The sequence below is a fragment of the Bubalus kerabau genome, chromosome 23 (genome assembly GCF_029407905.1).
Source record: "Bubalus kerabau isolate K-KA32 ecotype Philippines breed swamp buffalo chromosome 23, PCC_UOA_SB_1v2, whole genome shotgun sequence".
Taxonomy (NCBI): domain Eukaryota; kingdom Metazoa; phylum Chordata; class Mammalia; order Artiodactyla; family Bovidae; genus Bubalus; species Bubalus kerabau.
In genome coordinates this window covers 2,360,868-2,387,445 of record NC_073646.1, presented here as the reverse complement: position 1 = coordinate 2,387,445, position 26,578 = coordinate 2,360,868, and the positions used below count along the sequence as shown (strand labels likewise).

Genomic DNA, 26,578 nt, shown 5'->3' with positions numbered 1-26,578 from the left:
TCTCTTCACATGCCTTGCTCTCTCAGTTCAGGTTTCCGGGAAGCAGAGTTCAGAGACTTCTGTGCAGGTGGTTTGTTGAGGGAGAGCTCTCAGAAGCAGCCTGGAAAGACAGCTGTAAGGGAGGAAGGAGTGTTAAAGAGGCAGGTTCAGCAGAAGCCCCGCCTCGTCCTGACCCAGGTGGGAGCTCTGGAGTATCAGTTTCACCTCAGAGTGCTACCCTCTGAAGAAAGGTGTCTGGGCTTTGGTACCCTGAGTTTACAGGTTATTGGCTGAAGTCTGCCCATGCTTCTACGGAGGCACTTCTGGCTGAGGGCAGATCTAGAGAGAGGGTGTAGCTGGTGAAGGGATCAGGTGGGCACAGCAGTCTCTACTACACGCACCTGCACACCTTTTGACCTTATCTTACAGGCCTCATTTCTCTGCAGCTGCATGGAGAGTCCTTACTTTGTGAACATCCTGGCTCATTCTGAGCTAATAGCATGACATGTTCACGTCCCTCTGCAGAGAACAGTCTTATTTACTCTTCTCTTCACTCAAGTGTTGGGCTTCCCTTGTGGCTCAGCTGGTAAAAAATCTGCCTGTGATCCAGGAGACCTGGGTTCAATCCCTGGGTTGGGAAGGTCCCCTGGAGAAGGGAAACGATACCCACTCCAGTATTCTGGCCTGGAGAATTCCACGGACTGTATAGTCCATGGGGTTGTAAAATCTGACACGACTGAGCGACTTTCACTTTTCACTCAAGTGTTAGCTTAAATGTCATCTCCTTAGGCCTTCCATATCTGCTCTGTAGTAGCCCATCCAGTTCCCATTACTAGGACTTAGTCCTGTACACAGGGTTATAGGCACCATCATAACGGTGGCGCTAGTGGTAAAGAACCTGCCTGCCAATGCAGGAGACACAAGAGACATGGGTTCAATCCCTGGGTCAGGAAGATCCACTGGAGAAGGAAATGGCAACCCACTCCAGTATTCTTGCCTGGGAAGATTCCATGGACAGAGGAGCCTGGCAGGCTACAGTTCATGGGATTGGAAAAAGTCGGACACGACTGAAGCAACTTAGCATGTAATACTGATCTCAAGCCTGGATCATTTGATGAATTGTTCTTGTCTGTCTCCCTCTCGCGCATGTGAGACTGTGAGGTCATAGGTCATTGTCTGTCTTCCTCACCACTTATCCCCCGGGGCCTGGACTGTGGTCTAGCACATAGTTGGCTCTCAGGAAGTGTTTGTGGAGTGAAGGCATGAGTGAAGGGGGAGAACACTCCTGGCAGAGGGGACAAACACAAAATCTCCTGGCCTTTTCCAGAACAGTCATCTAAACCTCATGAAACTGTTGATATTCAACTTTTTTTCCCTCTAAAATAATAGTTTCATAGCCTCGGAATCTGATGTGGCTGGAGTATAGGTAGGCAGAAGAAGCAAAAGAGGGAAGTGGAGACCCTTCACAGACAGCTTTGCTTTTTGTTTCAACCCAGAAGATCTTTGAACGGGGAAATAAGATATGCATATTAATGATTTAGGAAGGTCACTTTGGCTACCTGAGGAGGACCAACTGTAGGGGAATAAAGCTTAGGAGACAAGACAGTAATTTGGGTAAGAAGTTATGAGGTAAACACCTAAGGCAGTAGCAGGGGAGGAGGCGGGGGTGGCTGGAATAGAGGGTAAGAAAGAGGCTCCATGGAGCACACTTGGAAGCTGACTGGCCAAAAGGAAGAGCACCTCAAGTTCAGTGTGTGCATAAGGTGCATCTGTTTGCTCCTACAGAGCTTCAAAAGTGAAAGTCGCTCAGTTGTATCCGAGTCTTTGCGACCCTGTATAGTCCATGCCCACACCCTCTTCTCTGCTCCCTAACCCCTAGCTTCTCCCCACCAACCTACTTCCCAGCTGCTGCTAGGTGGTGGTGCTTGCAGCCGCAAGTTTAGTTAGGAGACAGTGGTTAGGATTAGGCTCCCAGAATAAAGAGTCAGTCCCTCTTACCCCCAGCCCCTGCCCTGGGCAAGATAAAGCTCTGCAGACCTCCAGCCTCCTCTTTGACTGAAAGTGAGAGTCACTCAGTCTGTCTGACTCTTTGCAAGCCCATGGACTATATAGTCCATGGAATTCTCCAGACCAGAATACTGGTTTGATCCCTGGGTTGGGAAGATTCCCTGGAGAAGGGAAATGATACCCAGTCCATGGTATTCTCCAGGCCAAAACACTGGAGTGGGTATCATTTCCCTTCTCCAGGGAATCTTCCCAACCCAGGGATCAAACCCAGGTCTTCCACATTGCAGGCAGATTCTTTACCAGCTGAGCCACAAGGGAAGCCCAAGAATACTGGAGTGGGTAGTCTATCCCTTCCAGCAGATCTTCCCGACCCAGGAATCAAACTGGAGTCTCCTGCACTGCAGGCTAATTCTTTACAAACTGAGCTGTCAGGGAAGCCCACAGAGCTCCGAAGAGGTCAGGAAAGCATGTAGGTGGCACAGTCATTGTCACAGAGATGGAACTCAACCTCCTCCTAACACACAATGTTTTAGAGTGCTTTTACATCCTTTTTTGTTAATTTTTTTACAAAGAAAGAAACTGAAACTCAGTTTATTGGGCAAGATTAGACTATTAGTGTGCTTGAAACTCAGACACAAATTGCTCTTTAAAATATTTTCTTAATGAAAATAGATTTTATACAAAAAGTATTTTACAGCTTTTCAAGGTTTCTAAGGGGACTTCCCTGGTGGTCCACTGGTTAAGAATCCACCTTCAAATGTCGTGGACGCAGGTTCAATCCCTGATCAGGAAACGAAGATCCCACATGCGGTGGGACAACTAAGCCCATGTGCTGCAACAAGGATCCCACATGCTGCAATTAGCACCCGAAGCAGCAAATTGGTCTTTAAAACACTTTCTTAATGGAAATAGATTTTATACAGAAAGTATTTTACAGTTTTTCAATGTTTCTAAGAGTGAAAAGTATAAATCTTAATATAGTTTTTAAAATATAGTTTAAATTACAACCAAAATTTAACTGTGAACTTTGAAATATTTTTCTATTAGAAATCATTTGATATTAACTTTGTGTGTGTGTTTTTACAATTTAGCAATTATAAACTATTGCTCAGTGAGAATCACTCAACGGTAAAACTCTGTTCCAGTTACGAAGTGGATGCCAAGTTACTTTCTTTGATATATTTACCTGTTAAAGAGTCTTGTGATTATTATTCACTGGGTGACATTGTTGCGAATGGACACAGTCTTGATGGGAAAATTATTAATGTTCTTGCAGCTGTGAGGTCGGTAAGTTAAAACCCCAACAAAGCCCAGTTCAATTTGGTGGGGGAGTTCTAGCATAGTATTTGTGTTTGGAAAGTAGTAATCACTGAAGTAAAATTTCCTCTATATCTTGATCCATCCTCAGTTGAATTTAGAAAATTAAAGAAAGCAGCATTTTACCTGAGAATGAGTAGCAAAATAAAATTGTATTTGAATGTTAAATGCAGCACACAGTCATAAATGATTCACTAACTATATGAGAGCTTTTCATACTTCAGTTAAACAAAGGCATGAATAGAAAGAGTAAATTCATTGACTTGACGATCTCCAGGAAGTTCTTTTAAATAATGTATGTTGAATAAATCAAGGAATTAATTCAGTGCATGTTCTCAGAGCTGCCCTGAGATGGGGGACAGAGTGAGAAGCCCAGGGTGCTGTGGTAGGGGCCCTGTGAGCTATCGGTGCTGGAAAGCAGGGCAGACTGTCTCACCACCTTTTGCATCCACACCTCCCTCGTAGCAATTACAGCAAGTTTTGAACGCCATTGGACAGACTAGAGTCACTTGGCAGAGAGCATATTTACACAAAATAAAGTACACAAATAAGAATAAAGGAGCAAGAACAATTCTTCAATATACAAAATGATGATAACCAAGGGGGGGAAAGGGAGGGAAATAGATTTAGATACTTGTAGTTACTGTTGTAAGTACTTGCTAATTGCATTTCCATGTTAAAGAACTGCAAGGATGTCAATCATCCCCAATGACAGGCCAACAGAGGCACCACCCCAATCCAGCGCAGCACAGTGCCTGCCACACAGTGAGCACTTGGCGTCAGTCAGGAATGAGGAATAAACACCCTACATGACAGTCTTGACAATAGGAAAAATCCCTTTCTGGGCAACTTAGGTTCAATCTTACTTAAAGGCAGAATATGATCTCTGAATTTCTCTGAAATTCTATGTAATGCCATCGTATTACAATGTAGTAAGAATTTTCTAAAACTCAGTGTGAATATAAAACCTGCATGGGACTTCCCTGGTGGTCCAGTGGTTAAGACTCCACACTTTTTCAGGGGCCCAGGTTCAATCCCTGGTCAGAGAATTAGATCTCGCCACAATGAAGATTCCACATGTTGCCACTAAGACCTGGTGCAACCAAATAAATTAAAACAAAAAAAATAAACAAAACCCTACAACAGCTTTTTCCATGTCCCACTTCTGGCCTCTACTCTTTGAGTCTGGTACCACCTTTCATAGGATTATATTATTTCATTTTCATGCCTTTCTTCTCCCATTTTGCTTCCATCCCTCTTATATTTCCTTTTCTTTACATTTTTATTTAACCTGTTCTTTCTTCTGTCTTACCTCTACTTAGGTTTCTTCCCTTTAAAGCTCCTTTTCATGTCGCTTCCTTGCTTGCTGTGACAGGCTGTTCTTTCCTCTGACTCTGTCTGTAAATCTTCTCCCCCGTGGGCAGCTGTGACTCTTTCTCCAGCCCCTTCCCGTGGAGCTCAGTCCTGACAATAGATCATGGAGGCAGTGCACAGTGGGCAGCTGACTGTCCATGCTTGAGCCATTGCTATGTAGCTATCAGAGGTGCCTGCTGGTCCAATTTCGAACTCCCTGAGGGCACAGAGGGGCCCCTGAATTCACCTCCACCATGAATTCTCTTACACCACAGTGTGGACTGAATCAGACAGTATATCAACACACATTCCCATTATTATCCCTCATGTGGTTCTTCCAGCTGATTCCTAAGAAGGCAGCAATGTGGTTATTGATAACCTGTACCTGGGCCAGCAAGATGCCTGGACAGGCGAATCCATCCAATCACTGAGCTCCATGCGGGCCCTATGCCAAGCCATGGGGACACACAGACATTGAAAGGAATCTTCTACCCTCAGTGAGTCCACACAGCTGTCACCCAGGGGCCTGTCATGGAGTGTTTGTTCTGACACGTTGAAAAGGTCCCACAGTCTTTGGAGCACATATGTCTGTGTCTCTCTTCAATCAATGTGCATACCTTTCAACTTAAATATAGAGCCTAGTGGGCTGCCGTCTATGGGGTCACACACAGTCGGACACGACTGAAGCGACTTAGCAGCAGCAGCAGCAGAGGTACAAGATACTTTTAAATACATATTAGTGAGTCTCACTATTTTGATATTTCTAATTTGTTGTTTAAAAGGTAAACATTTGAGTATTTCCATCAACAAATATTTAAGTACCTCTACAGCTATAGGTGAAGAAGAGTAACCATTTCCTTCCATTTCTAAGGTTGGAGAGCCAAAATACTTTACAACTTCAGACCGAAGAAAAGGCCAGAGGTGTGAAGTCAAACTCTACGATGAGACAGAGTCTTCTTTTGCAATGATATGGTAACTCCCCACATCTGTTCCAAACTGAAATCTGTGCTATTATCGTCAAGTCAGAACATTTTCATCTCATCAAGAGGTGATGGATGTCATATCAGGAGAGGAGTGATGATAGGAGGAAATGGTATTAAAAATAAACCTTCCTCTTGTGTTTCCAGTCATTATAGTCTATGATTACCTTAAAATGAGATCTTCTGATGGCATGGGATTTCATTGATGGATTCTATAGTAACTTACTTACTATCACACTCTTTTGTAACAAATGATCATTTACTAAGTCCCATTGATAAAGAACAAGACAGACTTTCTGTGATCCATTGGGTGGTACTCTGGAGCCAGGCCATGGGAAGATGGTGAAGAAGCAAGTTTTGTCACAGATTGGGTTCTGTGGGGGCTCCCAGCGTGTCAGATGTGGGGCAGGGCTACACCCTGAAGCATCCCAGGGAATACTATGGTGTTGTTTAGACTCAAGATTGAATTTGAAACAGGCCTTCAATCCATCAGGTTCCTCAAGCAGTTTATCCATTATGGGGATAGTCCCTTAATGGCATGAAAGAGTGACTTCACAATTTTTAGACTTGTAGTTACTCAGTTATAACTAGTGTGGAGTGACCTGGGTGATAGGAAAAGAGGGAATGGAAGGAGCAGAAGTTGTTAGAGATGGATGTGCTGAAGGAATGATTTCCATGGGTGTTAAATTTTCTGTGAAATAGGCAGAGTAGCCCTGAAAAATGCAGGAAAAACCAAGACCTTTCCTTGTGCCTTGGATCACATGGGGGATTATTAACCTCACCCATTAAGACATCCTTTTTCTGATAAATAACATGGTCACTGTCAGTGTTTTCTAATGTATTTGATTTTTGTCATTTCTTTTTTCACACATGCAGTTGGAATAGTGAATCTATTCTACTGGCACAGAGCTGGGTGCCACAAGAAACAGGTATCGCATACTTCAGTGATTGTGTTCAATATTTGTAATTTTTTATTCTCCAGTGTAATAATTTTAAAATGGCTTTTTCCCCAAACAGTAATATTTGCTGCAGATGTAAGGATAAGTTTTGACAAATTTCGGAACAGCATGACAGCAACTGTAATCTCAAAAACCATTATTACAACTAATCCAGGTAAAAAGCTATCTGAAAATTTTAATCCCTTTGGAAATGACTATATCATGTATTCCAATATTTGTATAGTGTGTTTAAGAATGAAAATAAAGCTTGGATTTCATTTGAGTTAAAAGTGAAAAGCTGCCTTCTATGACTTTTAAAACTTACAGTAAACTATATCTTTGATATATTTACAAAAGAAATGTGAAAAGCCAGACTCATTTGTAAAGCATTATCCCTTGTGTTAATTTTGAGAGATCAATGCCATTGACTGGATAACCTAAATTATTAACCATTTAAAAATAAATTTGATTTCACTGCATTCAAATAACTTAGTGCTGGAGCATGGAGAACATGTATGTAGTATCATCATGTGATACTTAGTTCATCACTGTGAGTGGTTGTGAAGTGGTTACAGCTTGTCCCAGTATGAAATGAGGGGAGTAGGACTAGGGAGAGGAGGGGGTGCCCTGATGCATCCTGAAGTTGCTTGTAGCCCAGAGAGAAAGGCCCACTCAGCACCCCAGGAGAGTACAGAGGTCCCAGGGATGAATAATCCTTCAAAAGTCTTCAGTTCAATTCAGTCGCTCAGTCATGTCCGACTCTTTGCGACCCCATGAATTGCAGCACACCAGGCCTCCCTGTCCATCACCAGCTCCCGGAGTTCACTCAAACTCACGTCCATCGAGTCGGTGATGCCATCCAGTCATCTCATCCTCTGTCGTCCCCTTTTCCTCCTTCCCCCAATCCCTCCCAGCATCAGAGTCTTTTCCAATGAGTCAACTCTTCGCATGAGGTGGCCAAAGTATTGGAGTTTCAGCTTTAGCATCAGTCCTTCCAAAGAACACCCAGGGCTGATCTCCTTTAGAATGGACTGGTTGGATCTCCTTGCAGTCCAAGGGACTCTCAAGAGTCTTCTCCAACACCACAGTTCAAAAGCATCAATTCTTTGGCGCTCAGCTTTCTTCACAGTCCAACTCTCGCATCCATACATGACCACAGGAAAAACCATAGCCTTGACGAGATGGACCTTTGTTGGCAAAGTAATGTCTCTGCTTTTGAATATGCTATCTAGGTTGGTCATAACTTTCCTTCGCATCTTTTAATTTCATGGCTTCAATCACCATCTGCAGTGATTTTGGAGCCCCCAAAAATAAAGTCTGACACTGTCTCCACTGTTTCCCCATCTATTTCCCATGAAGTGATGGGACCAGATGCCATGATCTTCATTGAAAAGTCTTAAGAGAATATAAATGTAGCAAGTATCATTTTAACTATGCGCTCGCTCTACTGATTCATGACAAAGCAGTAACAGTGACTGAGAACTATAAAGCAATTTTATATCTTTGACCAAACCATTATCAGAATTGTTAGAAGTGAAATTACTATGAGATATGGTATAAAATAGCAAGACTGTGTTTTAATATCAGTAATTAGATCTTGCTCATCTATTGCAGAAATATTGTCTCCTTGAAAGCAGTATCATGGGAGGTGATATGGCACTCACTGATTTGTTCTTGTTGAACTCTCATCTACTACACATGTGCTGTGTGCTGAGCACCGTTCTGGGTCCAGTGACCAAACACAGATATCTCTCCTGCTCATGGAGCTCACATCCTAGCAGTGGGGAAACAGAATGAACAATTAGGATAACACATCCAAATTTTGGAATTTGAAATGATTGAGAAGTAAAAGAGAACAGGGTTGGGAGGGTCCAGAATGCCATGGTGTGCGTAGGGCAGGTTGCTTGTTTACATAGAGTGGTCAGGTAGGCTCAGTGAGAGGGTGCCATCTGAGCGGGGTGAGGGAGTGTACAGTGGCGTTAATCATAAGAAAAGAGCACACCGGGCAGAGGAGCCAGCCAATACAGAGGCTCTGCGGCCAGTGTGGCTGGAGCTGAAGGGGCAGGGCAGGAGAAGGGGCTGAGGTCAGAGAAGAAATGGAGGTGATCGGAAGGCTGTACAGGCTGCCTTCTACTCTGCGGGAAGGGGAGCCAGGCAGTGACATCATCTGAGTTCTAAAAGGACTGCAGTGGCTTCTTTTACACTGGTGGTGACACGCCGTGGTCTGTTCTTACCACAGCACGGTACTGTCACTCTCCAAGGCTTTTTTTTCTTTTCAGAAGGGTACTATGGTTTCTTATTTTTAATAATATAATAATAATAATAGGCTGTTTTTAGTGCTTTCAATAACATCAGTGACAGAGTCTCCATCCTCTAAGGGTAAATTTGGTCTGGGAAAATTTCTAAAAGACAGTTGGGATTGTTTGATGGAAAAGGTTATCGAGCTTGATAATACTAATTGTCTCGAAACCTCAAGATTAAGTTAAAGAGACAGATTCGAAGGATATTGTGCATTTGGCTCTGAAAACAGATTCAGAGGGGAAATGTCCAAGTGTTTTGAGCAATGTCAACATAATTAGAATAAATGCCTTACTTATTATTAAGGAGACAAATACAAGGAAAATATGTATAAGGATGTGTAAATTTCAATATGCTTTTAAAAATCAGCCTTATTTCTAATTTCCTGGGTTACACATGCCACATAGAAATTAAGAACCTCTAAATGGTTTGGTGGTCAGATGTGGAAGGAAGAATTTCTGTCCCCCCCACAGACAGTCTGGGATAGACCTGTTGTCTCTAGAGATCTTGACAGCAGTGCCACACCCCACCCTTCCTACCAGTTTCTGCCCCAAGATTCTCATTAATTTACAAATATTTAGTGAATTCCTTTTATTTACCAAGTAGTGAGGTAACTTAAACACTTTCTGGAACAAGGAAGTACCTGAGAGGATGGATGCTGAGATGGATGGAAGGATAGTCATTATATCAGACACTGGAAGTACAGAAATGAAAAGACAAACCCCCTGTCTGGGATTCTGGTCTAGTTCTGGGGAAGAAGCAACAGTGATAAGACTTGTGGTACAACAGGGTGAGGAGGAAGAAACCCTGACTCTGTCCGGGGGTGTCAGGGGGTCTGACATCGGCAGGATGGCTTGCAGAATGTTGGGGGAAGGCTGGAAGACAAGCAGATGTTGGAGGTTGGGGCTTGGGGTTGAAGGGTGTCAGAGTCAGACAGTGCCTTTTCAAAATCAGATTCATGCCTTCTGGCACATTTTCTGACTATCCCAGAGAACATTCGTGTCCCATTTGAAGAATAAGCTCTTCAAATAACCTTAACAATTTTTTTCTGATGAGAGAAGAAATACATACAAAATTCAGAAAATATATAAAAGCATAAAAAAGAAAACAATGATGAACTATAAATTCTTCATCTTATAAGAAATAATCATTTCTTTGATATATATTCTTCCAGATAATTTTGCTTATGTCTTTTTAAAATCAAAGGAAATGTATGAAATGTTTTGTAAACTGCTCTTTAAACTCATGATATCTGCTGTACATCTCTCTGTGTTAATAGAGAACCCCATCACATTGTTAATGGCTTTGTAATATTCTATTTGTGGTATTCTTATATGTCTTCACTTTTTACCATTAAAAATAGTTTTGGATCATTCACAGTTATTTAAAAAGTGATCAGTTTGCAGTTTACTTATTATGCATTTCCAATTTAAGATACACCAGAAGCTAACATCCTTCTGAATTTTATAAGAGAAAATAAAGTAATGAATCCTCTGGATGATGAAATTGACAATTATTTGAAAGAATCCATGAATTGTAAGTAACCTTTAAATATTATTTGAATTTTTTAAAGGCCAGAATTTGGGTTTATAAAGTGACTTAGTAAAAGACACTGTATTCTCATTATGTAACTGCTATGTGTGTGCATGCTCAGTCACTCAGCCATGTCCAACTCTTTGTGACCCCATGGACTGTAGTCCGCCAGTCTCCTCTGTCCATGGAATTTTCCAGGCAAGAATACTGGAGTGGGTTGTCATTTCCTCCTTCAGGGGATCTTTCTGACCTAGGGATTGGTAACTGCTATACTTCTACTTTAAAAAGGTAGTTTAAAACGTTTGGAGATTTGTGTAACCTCTTGCCAATCTGATGAGAGTTAATGACCCTCTCCCTAAAAAAGCAGCTGTAGCCATATATAGAATTTTGTGCAAAATGTCATGTATTCACAGACCCCAGATTGAGGCTTGACTTTAAAAAGGATGCTGTTTGCTGCCATTTGTAGCTTATGCTTAGAATGGGGAAAAGCAGAGGGAGGGCTTAGATCCCCCTGTAACTTCATCCTAAGGGGTGAAATTCTTTCTCATAATCGAGGACACCCAATTCATCTCAAGAGAGTAACAATTCAGTTAATCAAGGAAAAAGTATTCTGCAATCACCTTAACTTGCGAAAGAAGAACTTTATTATGCATTGCTGGGGGGTATTTAACACTTCCTTTCTTCATCCTCTCTCTCTGTTTTCTCCTGTGCAGTGCAGCTTGTGGGGGTTCCCCAATCAGGGATTGAGCCCTGGCCCTTAGCAATGAAATCGCCAAGTCCTAACCACTGGACAACCAGGGAATTCCCAACACATTTCCTTTCAATAGCAATCACTAATAGAAAAAACAAAACAAAACTACTGGTTTATAATTATCATCTTTTTGCCTACAAGAAGGGATAAGCTTAAAGTTGTATTATTTATTAGAATTAAAATAAAGCTACTGTTGTTACTTTGGAAGCATTTTTAAATGTCCAGTCATTTGTGGAGAATGCCATTTCCGGAGACTTCCAGGAAACCCAAAAGTGTTCACTGGGCCTTGAGATGGATTTGCCACACTGTGTCTCACTCAGTCCCTGCCTGTCTCTGAACCTGAAAACGGGGACAAGAACAACAGTGTCTACTCTTGTCTTCTCTAGGCTACTCAGAGCCATCAGATTTGAGTGGAGAATATTTTCCTGATCAATGGCTCATATCAAAGTAACCACAAAAGTGGTACTTAAGTTTCCCTTTCTTTTATTTCACTGTGGAAACTTTTTTTTTTTCCACTGTGGAAACTTCTATCAGTAAATTTGCTCAGAGGCAAAAATGAGTTGCAGTATCTTTTAAAATGCTCATTATTCCCATAAAAAACTTATAGGTTGAAACTGATTAGATATTTCAGAATAAAACTATCAATACTTTCTTAAAAGCTTTTGTTATTTTTAGTTAAAATAATGTTCAATATTTAAAAAGTAAACACAGAATACAGCAAAAACCCAGAAATAAAGAGTTATTTTGTGAAAATCTTCCAATCCATTTTCCAGTGCATATGAACTGACAGCAGGATAAAGACATAAAAGTAAGATAAATAGATACACATAACTGGACCCTTTATTGAAGAAAATTAAATTTCACGTCCCTTTCATGAATCACAGCCTTGTCGTGGGGAAGGGGCTTGCATAACTAAATCCTAAAGGAAATCAACCCTGAGTATTCATTGGAAGGACTGATGCTGAAGCTCCAATAATTTGGCCATCTGTGCTCATGTGAAGAGCTGACTCATTGAAAAAGACCCTGATACTGGGAAAGATTGAAGGCAAGAGGAGAAGGGGGCAGCAGAGGATGAGATGGTTAGATAGCATCACCGACTCAATGGACATGAATTTGAGCAAACTCTAGGAGATACTGAAGGACAGAGGAGCCTGGTGTACTGTAGTGCATGGGGTCACAAAGAGTCAGACATGACTTAGCGACTGAACAACAGCAACAAAACTTCATGTGCTTAACAGCAACAAAAGAAAAGAAAGTAGTAAAGCGTTGAAGAACTGACAACTTCTGTTAAAAGCTTTCTTACTTAAGTAATGTTTGGACCTGTAAGATTCCTCTAAGATTAAGAAAAATAACAAATGACTAATAGATTAATAGTTCTTAGTTTTGTAAATTTTCTTAGAATAACTTTAAGTTGAAGTATAACATATATGGGCTTCCCAGGTAGTGCTAAGTGTAAAGAACCTGCCTGTCAATGCAGGAGATGCAAGAGAAGCAGGTTCAGACCCTGGGCTGGGTAGATCCCCTGGAGGAGGGTGTGGCAGCTCACTCCGGTATTCTTGCCTGGAGAATCCCATGGACAGAGGAGCCTGGCAAGCTATAGTCCATAGGGTCTCACAGAGTCGGGCACGACTGAAGTGACTTAGCATGCACGTACTTATCACAAAGAATATGAACAGTAGACAAGAATGAGAGGACAGTACCATGCACCATCACACAGAGTACGCACCTGTTAATTGCCAGTGCCCATAAGACCCCTCATGCCTGCCCAAATGTGATTCTGACTTATTGCACCATAGAAACCACAGGTAAATTTAGCCTATTTTGGAATTTTAACAGTGAAGTTGTATCACAGGACCTCACTCTTGTGTCTGATGTCCTTTGTTCAACATTAGGTCTGTGAGTGCCATCCACACTGCTGTGTGTAGTGTTATTTTTCGTTGATGTATGCAATTCCATTATATGAATATATCACAATTTATTTCTCTTATTGTTTCCTTCTACAAAATTTTTACTTTCTCTTTGAGTGTGACTTTAAGTGAACCTCTGTCTGTTTTTTCTGTTGTTGTTGTTGGATATACATGTTCCTAGTAGGAATATCAGAGAAGGCAATGGCACCCCACTCCAGTACTCTTGCCTGGAAAATCCCATGGACGGAGGAGCCTGGTGGGCTACAGTCCATGGGGTCGCTAAGAGTCAGACACCACTGAGAGACTTCACTTTCACTTTTCACTTTCATGCATTGGAGAAGGACATGGCAACCCACTCCAGTGTTCTTGCCTAGAGAGTCCCAGGGATGGGGAGCCTGCCATCTATGGGGCCTCACAGAGTCAGACACGACTGAAGCGACTTAGCAGCAGCAGCAGCAGCAGTAGGAATATTGCTTTGTCATGCATGTCCACCTTTAGGTGATTCTGCCAAATGGTTTTCCAAAATGTCTGCACCAATTTATACTTCTCCCAGTAGTGTTCAGGAGTTCGAGCTGCTCTACATCCTCACCAATGGTTGTACTGTTAGTCTTTTAAATGGTGAATATTTAGTGGAATCCTACTGTTGTTAAATTTGCATTTACTTAATGATTAATAAGGCCAGTATGTTTATTGTCTCTCTTTATATTCTTTTTGTGAAGTGCTTTTTAAACTCTCTTCCAGGGACTTTTTCCCTGGCAGCCCAGTGGTTAGGAACTCGGTGCTTTCACTGTTCTGGCCCAGGTTCAGTCCCTGGTCAAGGAACTAAGATCTGACAAGCTGCATAGTGGGGCCAAAAATACATACATACATACATACAATCTCTTCCGCATTTAGAAAATTGAATTGACTGTCTTTTTTTAAATTGATTTTTAAGATTCCAATTTAGATATTTTGGTTATGAGTCCTTTATCTTCTTATAGATTGCTAGTATCTGCCGCTCTATGGCTTACCTTTTCATTCTTTTAATGGACTCTTCTGATGATTAGAAATTATTCATTTTAATAAAGAAATTTCTCATTATTTTTCTATTTTGCTTATTTTTTTACTTTCAGGTCCATTTATATAATAAGTTTTAATGTATCATATATAATAAATTTTTCTATTACAGAACTTAAACTACTACATATTTTCATTTGGGCTCTGTAGGTTTTCTATTTGGATATAATCCTTTAGAATTCTTAGAATATACTTAGAACTGTAATGACTTTTTCTTTTTTTTAGTAAATACAATAGTTGATGTTTATACAGTTGAACAATTAAAGGTAAAAGCTTTGAAGAATGAAGGAAAAGCTGAACCTTTCTACGGAATTCTTTATGCTTACATTTCTACACTGAACATTGATGACGAAACTACAAAAGTAGTTCGAAATAGATGGTAAGCAACCAAATTACTTTTAGAAATTCATTCTTATAAGAAATAAAAAACAATGATTGGTAATACATTTTAAACTATATGAAAGTTAAAGCTATTCTTTAACATAGTAGTGGTTATGTATTTAAAAGAAATGTATAAATAAATAACACATACTAAAGTTTCCTTAACAAACTATTTAGACCCAAAGATTCTAATAGTCTTTTAAAGTAAAATGTATTTCAATGTGTTTTAGCAATCCAAAAATAGATGATACTGCCAAAACCTTTTAACTGGGATGACAAACTATTGTTTTGTAATGAATTTGAAAATTGTTTTGGTGACATCCTATAGCAATAAAAATAATAGTATTTTAGTAACTTGTTTCATGATAATGAAATGAAATGAATGATGAATGTGATTTCCAACCTCTCCTAAGTCAGTTAGTATCTACTTACGTAGAAAAGTAACCTCAAGTAGATTTAATTACCTTAGCTAAAAAATGCTTGGTAAAAAAAAATGCTTGGTAAGAAAACTCTAAAATATTATTGTGAAACTCTCCTTGTAGATTTGTAATTGAAATTTTTATTGACATATTTCTAGATTCCTATGGCACTGTAAGAAATAATAAACTGTATACTTTGTCCAGTTTCCCCCAATGATCAAGGATGAAAGTGAAAGTCACTCACTTGTGTCCAACTCTTTGTGACTCCATGGACTATACAGTCCATGGTATTCTCCAGGCCAGAATACTGGAGTGGGTTCCCTTCTCCAGGGGATCTTCCCAACCCAGGGGTCGAACCCAGGTCTCCCCCATTGCAGGCGGATTCTTTACCAGCTGAGCCACCAGGGAAGCCTCCTCCAGGAATGGTAACATTTTGCAAATCTATAGTACCACATCACAGACAATAATGATCTTAATTAAGTTCACTGATCTTATTCAGTTTCCCCAGATTAACATGTATCGAGTGTGTGTGTGTGTATGTGTGTTAAATTCCATGTAGTTTTATTGCATGTGTAAGTTTGTGTATCAACAGTCAAGAAATTGACTTATGGATTTCTAAAACATTGTATGATTTGGTATTAAAGTTGAAAAACCTAATGTAAAGGCTGTTGTATAAGGCAGGTGCTTATTTTTTGAAAAATACTCTTTAAAAAGTTTTTGTAAGTTATCACCTCCCTTTTCCCCCTACATCTTTAATATTGATATCTGAGGAAAAGTGTCTAATATTTAATTTTAAAATGATCTGTGGCTTATAAGAAAGCGGTGTCTTTAGATCATTCCCTCTCCTTGAGACTTTGAATTAATCTTCCTATTCAAATTGGCTAAAGTAATGCCTGCTTCAAAAATATAGAATAGCATGTAATTTCCCTGGCTCAGACAGTATGGAATCCACCTGCAATGTGGGAGACCTGATTCAATCTCTGGGTTGGGAGGATCCCCTGGAAAAGGGAACGGCAACCCACTCCAGTATTCTTGCCAGGAGAATCCCTATGGACAGAGGAGCCTGGTGGGCTACAGTCCATGAGGACACAGCTGAGTGACTAAGCACAGCACAGCTCATCCCTTAAAGAGAGGAGTGTGTCACTAGCACTACTGGCAGCATTTAGGGTGTGAGCCTCTCCAGCCCTGGGTGATTCTGTGAATGTGCAGAGGACCTAGTGCAGGACAAGTGAGCATTCACAGAACCTAAGCTTTCCAGGTGCAAGACATGATTCCTGCCCTCAAACTCTGAGCCAGGAGATAAGCAGACCTATCTGCAGTAACACCACATAGGATGTGACAGGGTGTAAGTCCGTGCTGAAGTGTAAGTTATATGTCTGCTCAGAGAAGGGAGGGGATGGGGCTGGGGTGCAGGAGAGGGAGGCCCCAGTGGGGAGGTGACCCTGGGCAAGAACCCCAGTTTTGGGGAAGGTAGGAGGCAGAACCTTGAAAGGACTGGCTGATAGCGGTTTCAGAAGCAGGAATACTGCAAGTGAGGTTGACCACATAGAGAGCATGTTTGTTATCCTTTTGCATTGTGCCCTGTTATTTCCTGGGTATATTTTGTGTCCTACTCAGGGCTGAGCACTCTGTAATTACTAACTCATGTGCTGACTCAGACTAAAAGTCTTAAGTAATAGTTCTGCTGGAGATCAGAGCTGTCCCTTAGGGCCTTCACATTTTATCATTGTCTTTGTTTCTTTTCAGTTCTGTCTGTGGTTACATTGTAAATGAAGCATCCAGCACTTGTACAACTTGCAACAAAGATTCTTCAGGATTTAAATCGGTTTTTCTCAGCTTTGATATGCTAATCGATCTTACTGATCACACAGGTACCCTTCATTCCTGTAGTCTCACAGGAAGTGTGGCTGAGGAGACTTTGGGATGCACGGTAAATAATAAAAATACTTAGAAATACTTCCAAATTGAATTCTCTTCCCAAAACATATGTTATTTTGGTGAACGTTTGATAAAAATTAATTCCTTAATAGAGGTCTGGGAAAAATCAATCTTGACTTAAACACACATTGTTTTAATGAATAAAGAATTACATGCTGTATATTAATATCCTAGCTAACATTAACTGTTAGGAATAACAGGAGAGGTCCTTGGTGACAGGGGAGAGTAAACATGACATTTTATATAGTCAGATAACAGTGGGCAAAAATGAAAACTTGGAGACACTGAGCAGGGTCCTCTGTGAGGAGGGCTTGGTGGTATTTCACCTACTCAGGTGCATAAAATCAGTCTGCCCTGGAGCACAGCAGCAGAGATTAATTTATATGCTTGGTGTCTCATTTGATACTTTCATTGTTAGAACCGGCTCCAAAATTTTACCATTGAACTTCAGTGGTGTCCACTTTGTCAAGAGCAGCTTTCTGTGCTGGCCTCTGGCTGGCTTCAGAGATTCAGTTTAGAGCCTGTCTGGCCGCGTCTCCTCCATCAAGAGAGTTGAGCTGTAATAACTATGGATAAAATTTCATCTCTAGAGCAAATTTAAGTTTTACATTATTGTCAAAATGAGTTATCTATATATTCTTCGGAAATGTTTAATTTTTTTAATCCAGGTAGATGAGTTTCTTGCAATGACGGATGAACAGAAAACAGCATTAAAGTGGCAGTTTCTTTTGGAAAGAAGCAAAATTTATTTAAAAGTTAGTGCACTTTATAATAATTCTATGTAAATAATACAGTGTAATATAAATAATACTATTCTATATATTCAATTAATATGAAAATCCCAGAGTATGACCTAGTAAATTAGGGAATTTGTTATTTTTAATAATGTTCAATTCCCAAATGTGCAGAAGGGTTTGGCTACCATAGAAACAGTGAAAGTAATCAGGTTTTTTCATATAGCATAAAGAATTACAAGGCTTCCCTGGTGACTCAGGAGTAAAGAATCTGCCTGCAATTCAGGAGACAAAGGAGATGCGAGTTCTATCCCTGGGTTGGGAAGATCCCTTGGAGGAGGGCATGGCAACCCACTCTAGTATTCTTGCCTGGAGAATCCCATGGACAGAGGAGCCTGGCAGGTTACAGTCCATGGGGTCACAAAGAGTTGGACACAACTGAAGTGACTAAGTGGACACACACACACAAGAATTACAAATGACACAAAAGAAAAAGACCAGCAAAGAAAATATCCATTAATGTTAACGTCAAGGCTAGACACTGGGCTTTAGAGTCAGAGCGGGGTGTCCCTGCCCCCATGGGCAGTGATCCTCACTTCAGTGAGTCGTATTCAACAGCATAGTTACATACTTATGTGCTGGGGTGATAGAGACTTGGTTTGAATCCCAGTTCCACCATTCCTCAGCCCATGTGACCTTGGGGAGGTTAATTCTCTAAGCCCCTAATCTGCTGTGATCCTACAACTCTGACCAGAGCAGATTCCCGTAGCAATAGCAACACTTCAGTGTTGGAAGGGCACAGGATCTTAGTGTTAAAGATGTAAAACAGGCAGTGGGATAAACTCCCCTTATTTTGCAAATGAGGAAAATAGGACAAGAAATGTTGCTTCTTGCCCAAAGTCACTGGTGAGATAGGGCTACCATTTATATTATTCCAGATGTTTTCTCTTCACACTCTAAAACATTTTCAGGCTCTTAAATGAGTTATACCTGTCAATATTTATTGTACTAGAACTTACATTGAGGAAAACTTTAAATGTATTCACGAGCACACAGTCTTTTAGCAGTCAGAACTGCTATCATCTCATGTCTGGTAGCCTCTTGAAACTACAGTGCACTCTGGTGAAAGAATGCAAGTAAGAAAGGCAGACAGCAATTTCACATTATTATGAAGATAGCTTTGATCAGGGAGAACCTGAAAGAGAACTCTGGGTCTGCTCCACCTCAGCTCTGAAGCAGGCTTTCCCATTTCCCAGTGGCTCCTGCCCTTGCAGCCTCAAGCATATCTGAACAGATTGCACACCCAGAGTCACCAATGGCCTTACCAGTATTTCTAGGACCTTGGTTTGAGAATACCCTATCTCTTCCACCACGAGCATGGATCGTCCCAAATACTGTACTCTATTCCCAAGTCAGAATATACTCAGATCCCTGCCTGGCTATATGGTTTCCTTCCAAATAACAGGTACCAGTTGCTGTGAGTTTCATAAATTTAAATTCATGACACTCTGCTTATATTTTTCAAACTGGATTCAAATATAACAACTGCTCTCAGTTTGTACCTTTCCAAGGAATATGTTAGAAAGATACTTGTCAGGGACTTCCCTGGTCGTCCAGTGGCTAGGTCTCTGTGCTCCCAAAGCAGGGGTCCTGGGTTCAATCCCTGGTCTAGGAACTGGATCCTACATGCCACAGTTTGAATGCTGTAACTAAAGATTCCACATGTTGCAACTAAGATATGAGTCAGCCAAATAAATAAATAAATGTCTTAAAAAAAAGATATTGTCAGATTTAACAAAGTTTTAAAGCAGATAGTGATTATATCACAAAATGTAATAAGGATTATGAGACAAATATAATTTAAATTGTTATAAAAGTTAGAATATGTAATTAAAAAATAAGAACTTATATTTCTCTGCAAATAAGCTAAAAACAAAGGATTTCCATATAGGACACTTTGTATATTAATCATATTTCAATAAAAAACAATGGCTACTTAAAATTATTCATTTGGAGGGATTTCAAACTGTTACTCATTTTAATGTTTTAAAACATACAGTGTCACAAAATGTAATCAAGATTATGAGACTCATACAATTTCAATTGTTATAAATGAGAATGTGTAATTTAAAAATTTAATTGTCATAAGTGTGACATCATTATTCATAAACTGTGTCATGATATCGGATCTGCTCTAACAGACCATGTCATTGCTGCGTGTTCATGTCTGTCATAGCTGGTGGTCTGAACACACTTTAAGTCCTTTTTCTACTTGTTGGATTTGATATCCCAACTTTCTTACCTGAGAGAAACGTCATGAAAAAATGACCTGGATTCTTACAAAATCACTGTCAGAAACCAGATCCATAATTTTTCTCCCAACTCTACCTGAGACTGGAACTCTTTCCATTGTCTTACAACTTTAATTGAAGTTTTTGTTCACATATTAAACAAAACTCATTGATGTTCTCTGTTTGTGGTCATTGGTTTTCAGTTTTATATACCAGGTGATTTTAAAAACTCTCTCTTTTTTCTTCTTGCAGTTTTTTATATCGCACAGAGCAAGGGGTGGACTGAGAGTGAGTGTGCTTTCATGTAAGCTTGCAGATCCTATTGAGGCAAGTAGGAACTTGTCTGGACAAGGAAATGTTCAAAACTAGATACAGTTTTAAACTCGGGAAAAGAATACGCATTTTAACCACCTTAAAAGTGGGAAATGAGTTTGAAAATTACAGATATACTTGTATCTTGTTCAAATGTGGTGAGAATGTTCCTGTAAATTGTCATTCTGTTGCCCCCTAGAGTTGACTCCAGGTGAATCCTAAAATCTCCCTCTTTTTTAAGCTCATTTCTTAGAAGCCTTTTTCTATTGGCTTGGCCCTCTCTCTTCCCAAGCTGGAAAATGGTTGCATGAATTAATAAACAAGTTTACTCTCCTACAAACACAATGATTTATTTTCTTAAATCCCTTTCCCCTCTGTCTTGTCTTCTTGGAGAAAGATCAGAACCTCCACAAATGCCTTGGCCCTGTCTCAGACCACTTGGCTGGAGTCGATGGGCGTGTATGGCACGTTCTCCCTGTGCCAGGTGGGGACAGCAGACATCCACGGGCAATGCTGTGCAGCTGCTTTACATGCTGTAGAGCTTTTCTAATCTGTTGCCTTCTCTGATGACACATCAGAGCTAGCCAAAGCTTGTGAAGGCTTGCTGACTCAGGCTTGACACCTGTGGGTCTGAATCAACTGGGAGGAGATCAGCTTCAGAAGTTTCATGAGCGGTGCTGAGTCCTGGGAACTTGCAGGCGTGGGAGACTTCTTGGCTTTGGCTGGACACGGCCCCACTCCAGCTGCCTTTGAAGCAGCCCCAGAGCACTCTACTCAGCCCACACCATCTCCAGTCACTGGTCTCTTACTTCGAGGCACAGACCCGTCACCACGGTCAGCGTTGATCCAAGGTGTGGGAGGTTTAGCCAACGTAATTTGAGTCTGGTGATTTAAAGATCACCACCTACCACCCACCGCAGGAGTGATATAAAGAAAAAGTAAGTATATGAAATTCCTTTGTAAGTCTGGTGTTCTGGTGTTGGGAGATAAACTTATTTTGTTGTAGGGTTTTCTCTGGCTTTTACCATGTAAGACCATGGGGGAGGGATATGAGTTGACCCCCAGTGTGCCCAAATTGTGGTGATAAATGAAGTAATGAAGGACGTGGCCATAGGTATGCAGATATCAAGTGTGCTTGATGAAGGGCTTCTTTCCTTTCCCCTGTGGGGAGGGGGTGAGTGTGTTTATCAGGGTGACTGTGAAGGTGGACAGGGAGGGAAGGAAGGCAGGAAAGAGAGCTGTGTGGGGTGAGAATGCTTGGCCCAAACAGTGTGTCCAGAGCTGCTGTGCCAGGCCTGCTAGGGCCCTGACCTCTAGCAGCATGCCCCAGAGTGCCAACACCTGGGCCAGCATTCCCAGAGTAGGCACATACGCAGTGCCCAGGGCCCCTAACCAAGGCCTGTGAGGGCTCTGTGTGACCTCCTCACTGCTACCATGGTAACCTCTCAGTCCACTAGCATTTAACCAAGGAGACACCATGCCTGTCACCAGAGGGACATCACAGTCACTTATTTCTTCTGATGAAGTAGGAATCTATAGGGCTAGCTGTCAAGCTGCACTGAATCAGAGGTGCTTCACAAGGCTTAACTTACACATTTACGGAATGAAGGCTACAAATTGTCAACATCTAAAATTGGGCTTTTTTTAGCTGAATACAGGCACTTAAACAAGTAAAAGAAAGAAGCATTCTGCCCTGTCAACACAAAGTCCACAACCCCTCTGCCCAGAATCTGCTTTTCTACTGCTCTCCAGAAGCTGCTCTTCCTGATCCTAGTGACTTTGATCTGCATATTCTATATTGGGTTTATAAACAGTTGGATGACTGTGATTTTTCCTAATCTTCTATGAGTGGTTCATTTAAGAACAATATTCCTTTCCTAATTCTGCTTTGGTGAGGGTTTGGTTTTGTTTTGTTTTACAATATGCTATACATACATTTATCCACCTTTTACTCTTCTTGAGGAACCTGGAGCTGTTTTTGTCTTTTTAAAAAATATTTGTTTGGCTGCATTGGATCTTAGTTGTGTCATGTGGGATCAGGTTCCTTACTTGTGGCATGTGGGCTTTGCTGCCCCATGACAGGTGGGATCCTAGTTCCCTGACCAGGGATCCAACCCATGTCCCCTGCATTGCAAAGCAGATTTTTAACCACTGGGAAAGTCCTTGTTTTTGCTTTTCAAATATTTTTATTATAAAGTTTACATGTTTATTGTAGAAAAATTAGAGGAAATAATAGATAACTCCTCCCCCCAAAAGAAAGATAAAGGAAAACCCATAATCTCCATTCCCAAATTTTTTAAACTGGTAGGAAACATTTTATTATGCATGTTTTTTAAAATTGTGGTAAAATATACATTACATAAAATGTATCATTCTAACCATTTTTAAGAGTATGATTTGAGTGGCAATAAGTACATTCACAATTTTGTATAAACATCACTGCTCTCTATTCCAGAAGATTTTAATCATCATGAATTGAAATTCTGTACTCATTAAGACACAATAACTCCCATTTGCCCCTACCCTCGTCTCCAGCAATCTGTAATGTACTCGGTCTCTATGAATCTAACTATTCTAGGTACCTGGTACACAGGGAATCTTGCAGCACTTGTCCTTTTGTGGCTACCTTGTTTTTCTGTGGATAATGTTTTCAAGGTTCATCCATGTTACAACGAGTCAGAATTTCATTCCTTTTTGTGGCTGAGTAGTATGTATGAATTGGATAAATTCACCACCTTTTGTTTATTTATTCATGTCTTGGTGGACAGTTGGGCTGTTGCACCTTTTAGCTATTATGATTAGCCAACCATGGCTGCCATGAACATTTGTGTACAGGAATCCCACATTTCTGTAAATGTGTTTCCTGACTTTTTAAAAAATCATCTCTCTATCCATCTTTCTATGTTAAAGCATGTAATTTATAAAATTAAACCAGAAATATGATTTACAAATATAGGTTATACTATAATCTACTTTTATACTTAATAATTTATAATAAACTTTTCATGCTATTAAATATTCTACACAGTTTCAATGACTGCCCATTATTTTATTATATGAGCATAGGATAGTGAATGGCTTCCTAGGTGGCTCAGTGGTAAAGAATCTACCTGTCAATGCAGGAGATGCAGGAGACACAGGTTCGATCCCTAGGTGCTGAAGATCCACTGGAGCAGGAAATGGCAACCCACTCCAGTATTATTGCCTGGAGAATCCCAAGGACAGAGGAGCCTAGCAGGTGATAGTCCATAGGGTCACAAAGAGTCAGACACAACTGAGCGTGTATAGAATAGTGAATGTAATCAATGTGATAACACTTGACACTTAAAATGTTTCCCACTTTTTGCTGTTACAAATAATGACCATAGCTAAATCTTTGGCCACATTCTTAATTATTTCTTTGGGGTAAGTAAGTTTCTAGATTATTAAGTTGCTGCAATAATGTCACATTATTGAATGTGATGGATTTTGTGATAAGCACTTTATCCTATCTGGTTTATGCAGTTACTGTTATTTTGCCCATTTTATAGATGGGACATGAAGGCCAAGTTAGAGGAGGTAGATTTGGAGGTGGCTAAGTGGACAGGTTCTGTGGCTGCAGGCTCAAACCTCAGTTGTTACTCCAAGGATGGGCCCTAACTCTGAGATTCTCCACATTTGTGGTTCCCCTCCAGTAAATGGGGATAATAATACCAACTCCTGCTGGCAACTGTTAAGACTAAAACAGAGTTTTGCCAAGAGAATGCACTGGTCATAGCAAATATCCTCTTCCAACAACACGAGAGATGACTCTACAGATGGACATCACCAGATGATCAATACTGAAATCAGATTGATTATATTCTTTGCAACCAAAGATGGAGAAGCTCTATACAGTCAGCAAAAAAAAAAAAAAAAAAGGGAGCTGACTGTGGCTCAGATCATGAACTCCTTATTGCCAAATTCAAACTTAAGTTGAAGAAAGTAGGAAAACCACTAGACCATTCAGGTATGACCTAAATCAAATCCCTTATGATTAGACAATAGAAGTGACAGATAGATTCAAGGGATTAGATCTGATAGAGTGAGTGCCTGAAGAACTATGGACAGGGGATTGTGACATTGTACAGGAGACAGTGATCAAGACCATCCCCAAGAAAAAGAAATGCAAAAAGGCAAAATGGTTATCTGAGGAGGCCTTACAAATAGCTGAGAAAAGAAGAGAAGCTGAAGGCCAAGGAGAAAAGGAAAGATATACCCATCTGAATGCAGAGTTCCTAAGAATAGCAAGGAGAGATAAGAAAGCCTTCCTTGGTGATCAATGCAAAGAAATAGAGGAAAACAACAGAATGGGAAAGACTAGAGATCTCTTCAAGAAAATTAGAGATACCAAGGGAACATTTCATGCAAAGATCGGCACAATAAAGGACAAAAACGGTATGGACCTAGCAGAAGCAGAAGATATTAAGAAGACGTGGCAAGAATACACAGAAAAACTATATAAAGAAGATCTTGATGACCCTTGATGACCACAATGGTGTGATCAGTCACCTAGAGCCAGACATCCTGGAGTCCAAAGACAAGTAGGCCTTGGGAAGCATCACTATAAATAAAGCTAGTGGAGATGATGTAATTCCAGCTGAGCTATTTCAAATCCTAATAAACAATGCTGTTAAAAGTGCTGCACTCAATATGCCAGCAAATTTGGAAAACTCAGCAGTGGCCACAGGACTGGAAAAGGTCAGTTTTCATTCCAACCCCAAAGAAAGGCAATGTCAAAGAATGTTCAAACTAACACACAATTGCACTCATCTCGCATGCTAGCAAAGTAATGCTCAAAATTCTCCAAGCCAGGCTTCAACGGTATGTGAACAGTGAACTTCCAGATGTTCAAGCTGAATTTAAAAAGGCAGAGGAACCAGAGATCAAATTGCCAACATCTGTTGGATCATTGAAAAAGCAAGAGAGTTCCAGGAAAACATCTACTTCTGCTTTATTGACTACGCCAAAGTCTTTGATTGTGTGGATTACAACAAACTGGAAAGTTCTTCAAGAGATGGGAATACCAGACCACCTGACCTGCCTCCTGAGAAATCTGTATGCAGGTCAAGAAGCAACAGTTAGAACTGGACTTGGAACAACAGACTGGTTCCAAATTAGGAAAGGAATAGGGCAAAGCTGTATATTGTCACCCTGCTTATTTAACTTATATGCAGAGTACATCATGCTAAATGATGGCCTGGATGAAGCACAAGCTGGAATCAAGATTGCCAGGAGAAATATCAATAACCTCAGATATGCTGATGACACCACCCTTATGGCAGAAAGTGAAGAAGAACTAAAGAGCCTCTTCATGAAAGTGAAAGAGGAGGGTGAAAAAGCTGGCTTAAAACTCAACATTCAAAAAACTAAGATCATGGCATCCGGTCCCATCACTTCATGGCAAATAGATGGGGAAACAATGGAAACAGTAAGAGACTTTATTTCCTTGGGCTCCAAAATCACTGCAGATGGTGACTGCAGCCATGAAATTAAAAGATGCTTGCTCCTTGGAAGAAAAGTTATGACCTAGACAGCATATTAAAAAAGAGACATTACTTTGCCAACAAAGGTCTGTCTAGTCAAAGCTATGGTTTTTCCAGTAGTCGTGTATGGATGTGAGAGTTGGACCATAAAGAAAGCTGAGCACCGAAGAACTGATGCTTTTGAACTGTGGTGTTGGAGAAGACTCTTGAGAGTCCCTTGGACTGCAAGGAGATCCAACCAGTTCATCCTAAAGGAGATCAGCCCTGAATATTCATTGGAAGGACGGATTGAAGCTGAAGGTCCGATACTTTGACCACCTGGTATGAAGAACTGACTCACTGGAAAAGACCCTGATGCTGGGAAAGATTGAAGGCAGGAAGAGAAGGGGACAACAGAGGATGAGATGGTTGCATGGCATCACCATGTCATGGTTGATGGACATGAGTTTGAGCAAGCTCCCGGTGTTGGTGATGGGCAGGGAAGCCTTGCATGCTGCAATCCAAGGGGTCGAAAAGAGTCGTACATGACTGAGCAACTGAACTGAACTGAAGACTAAATAAGTTAGTGTATGTAAAATGCTTAGACTCAAGCACTTAGTATATAATCAGTAAGTATCAGTAATATAAATGTCGAGGTATAGCAATTTCATTGGCATTCATATGTGGCAATATATTTGTTGTATTAAGTCTATTCTGCTTTTACAGCTTGAATTTTAGACTACAATTACTTTTCTCTCCCTTTAGAATGCAAGAAGATTTTAACATATGAATTAACTGTATTGCAAAGAAATATAAAACTTCCTTGAAACCAGATACTGAACCAGCATCTACACCAAAGATGTGCCCAACAGATCTTGTTAAAGAGATAACTGTATATAAA

At 40.5% G+C, this 26,578-nt stretch overlaps 1 protein-coding gene across 5 annotated transcripts in view; it reads left to right on the top strand.

The window, feature by feature from the left end:
- Nucleotides 1-26,578, top strand: part of MEIOB (meiosis specific with OB-fold) — a 43,755-nt gene that overhangs the window by 15,952 nt on the left and 1,225 nt on the right. For 2 of the 5 annotated variants that reach the window (XR_008707610.1, XR_008707611.1), the window contains exons 6-13: nt 3,078-3,273; nt 5,528-5,628; nt 6,513-6,565; nt 6,654-6,749; nt 10,307-10,408; nt 14,345-14,498; nt 16,666-16,849; nt 20,135-21,132. Coding sequence is in view for 1 of the 5 variants with exons in the window: in XM_055562171.1 (XP_055418146.1) it covers nt 3,078-3,273; nt 5,528-5,628; nt 6,513-6,565; nt 6,654-6,749; nt 10,307-10,408; nt 14,345-14,498; nt 16,791-16,809 (721 nt within the window). In the remaining 4 variants the exon portion in view is untranslated. Of the gene's footprint in view, nt 1-3,077; nt 3,274-5,527; nt 5,629-6,512; nt 6,566-6,653; nt 6,750-10,306; nt 10,409-14,344; nt 14,499-16,665; nt 16,850-20,134; nt 21,133-26,578 lie in introns of those variants that run through there. The other 3 variants (XR_008707612.1, XM_055562171.1, XR_008707613.1) reach the window with 3 other exon arrangements.